Consider the following 1,718-nt stretch of genomic DNA (forward strand, 5'->3'; position numbering starts at 1 on the left):
CAGATTTAGATAAGTCTTACCTGTATTCTTTGAACTTTTTGGTTTCCCATTTTCGTTGGGTCGGCTCAATGAGCAACTATTCCCGTTTTCTACAACATCTAGGTCATACGTATGTTCCGGGTGATTGATATTTCTATTTACAGCGTCCGGAATGTTTCTTATCGATCCATTTTGAGTTGTACTTTGATTACTGTTTCTCACACTGTTCCTTCCTTCGCGGTTGATGTTCGTCTGTCTGAATGACTGTCGGCGCGAGTTGACAATTCGGGCGGAGCGCTGCGGCACGGGCGTTGGCGGCTTGCCCACCACGGGGCGGGCGCGGCCGGAGGCGCCGAGCTCGTTGCTGAGGCCCTTGGCGCTCAGCTGGGAGATGTTGGCGGTGCTCCTGCGGGACGGCGTCAGGTTCTGCTCCGAGAAGGACCTGCTGCGGGGCGCCTCGTGCGTCGGGGTATCGCTCCCGTCATTCTGTCTCTGGCTGAACCTCTGCGAGGCGTCTGGTTCCCGCGTGTTGGGGACGCCGTAGGACCTGCTGGAGGAGGTGACGACGTCCCCCCGGTGCAGCAGCTCCCCCAGCGTCGGGCCGCGCACCAGCTTCGGCGTGGCGCTCATGAGGTTGTTGGCGCTGAGGAGGTTGCTCTGCTTCTCGAAGGCGCCGTTGTTGATCCTGATGCTGGAGCCGAAGTACAGGCGCCCCTGGCTGTTGACGCGTGCCTTCAGCGGGCTCGGGTCCGGTGCCCGCTCGTCGCGCGGCTCGTTGTAGCCCTCGTGCTCGTTATCGTCGTCGTCGTCGCCGTCGTCGTCCACGGGGCGCGGGGAGAAGGTGGGCCTCGGCAGGTGCAGGGCGTCGCGGGGCTCCCTGTAGGAGTCCCTGTGGCCCCCGCGCTGCGGTTGGTGGATCCTGACCAGGGTTTGCGCCGGCTTGCTGCCGCCGCTGCTGTGCGCCTGCTGCAACAGCTGCCGGTGCTCGTGGCCGTGGTGCTGCTGCCGGTGTTGGTGCTGCGGGCGCTGCGGCACGGGCGGCGGCTGCTGCCTCATGGAGGACCGAGTCGAGCTGGCTCCCGGGACGCTCCTATTCAGCAGGAAGCCCGAGCTGGCAAGGGCGTCCGCCGAGGCCTCCCTGCGCGCCAGTTCCGCCCATCCCGCTTGCGGGGCGTCCTTCGCGCTTCCCTTGTCGGCGTTCTCGAAGGACTTGGCGATGTGGGACACGGCGCCGGACCGCTTGGCCAGCCCCGTCAGGGTCTTGGGGTCCCTCCGGCCGAGTCCTCCGGCGTGGGACATTATGATGCGCTTCGATGCGCGCGCTGGCTCTCTCGCGTCACTCGGTCAGTCACGTCACGTCACTTCAAGCGCGGACGGCGCCGCCGGCGGCCGTCGCTCGCTTGTCCTCGCCCATCACAGTTCGGGAGGATATCACATTCTCGCGTAAATCGAATTAACTGATTGGTCAATTTCTTAGTGTCTAAACCCTGGAATGGTAAACAGCAACTTCATGTAGAGAAAAGATATCAATAGATAAACAGATTTTAAAAGATTCATACGTAACAGCAGCCAGAAATATAGCCGTAAATAATAACAACCAATGTTTTACAGTTCGACTTCCATTAAAGTTGTTGATGTCGGCCAGACCCCCCCCCCCCCCCCCAACACACGCACAACAAAGAGATGGATAAGCGGAGCGACGAAGGGATGCGAGTTCAGTCCGGAAGGTTTCTTCTTTT

General features: G+C 60.7%; 1 protein-coding gene across 1 annotated transcript in view; it reads right to left on the reverse strand.

Moving 5' to 3' along the window:
• The window catches only part of LOC125037589, a 101,589-nt gene extending 100,207 nt beyond the window's left edge, over positions 1 to 1,382 (reverse strand). The window contains exon 1 of the mRNA XM_047630778.1: positions 21 to 1,382. Within this exon, the coding sequence (XP_047486734.1) occupies positions 21 to 1,278 (1,258 nt within the window). The 5' untranslated portion in view covers positions 1,279 to 1,382. The remainder of the gene's footprint in view (positions 1 to 20) is intronic.
• Between the last annotated feature and the right edge of the window lie 336 nt (positions 1,383 to 1,718).

This window comes from Penaeus chinensis, chromosome 23 (assembly GCF_019202785.1).
Source record: "Penaeus chinensis breed Huanghai No. 1 chromosome 23, ASM1920278v2, whole genome shotgun sequence".
In the NCBI taxonomy this organism is placed as follows: domain Eukaryota; kingdom Metazoa; phylum Arthropoda; class Malacostraca; order Decapoda; family Penaeidae; genus Penaeus; species Penaeus chinensis.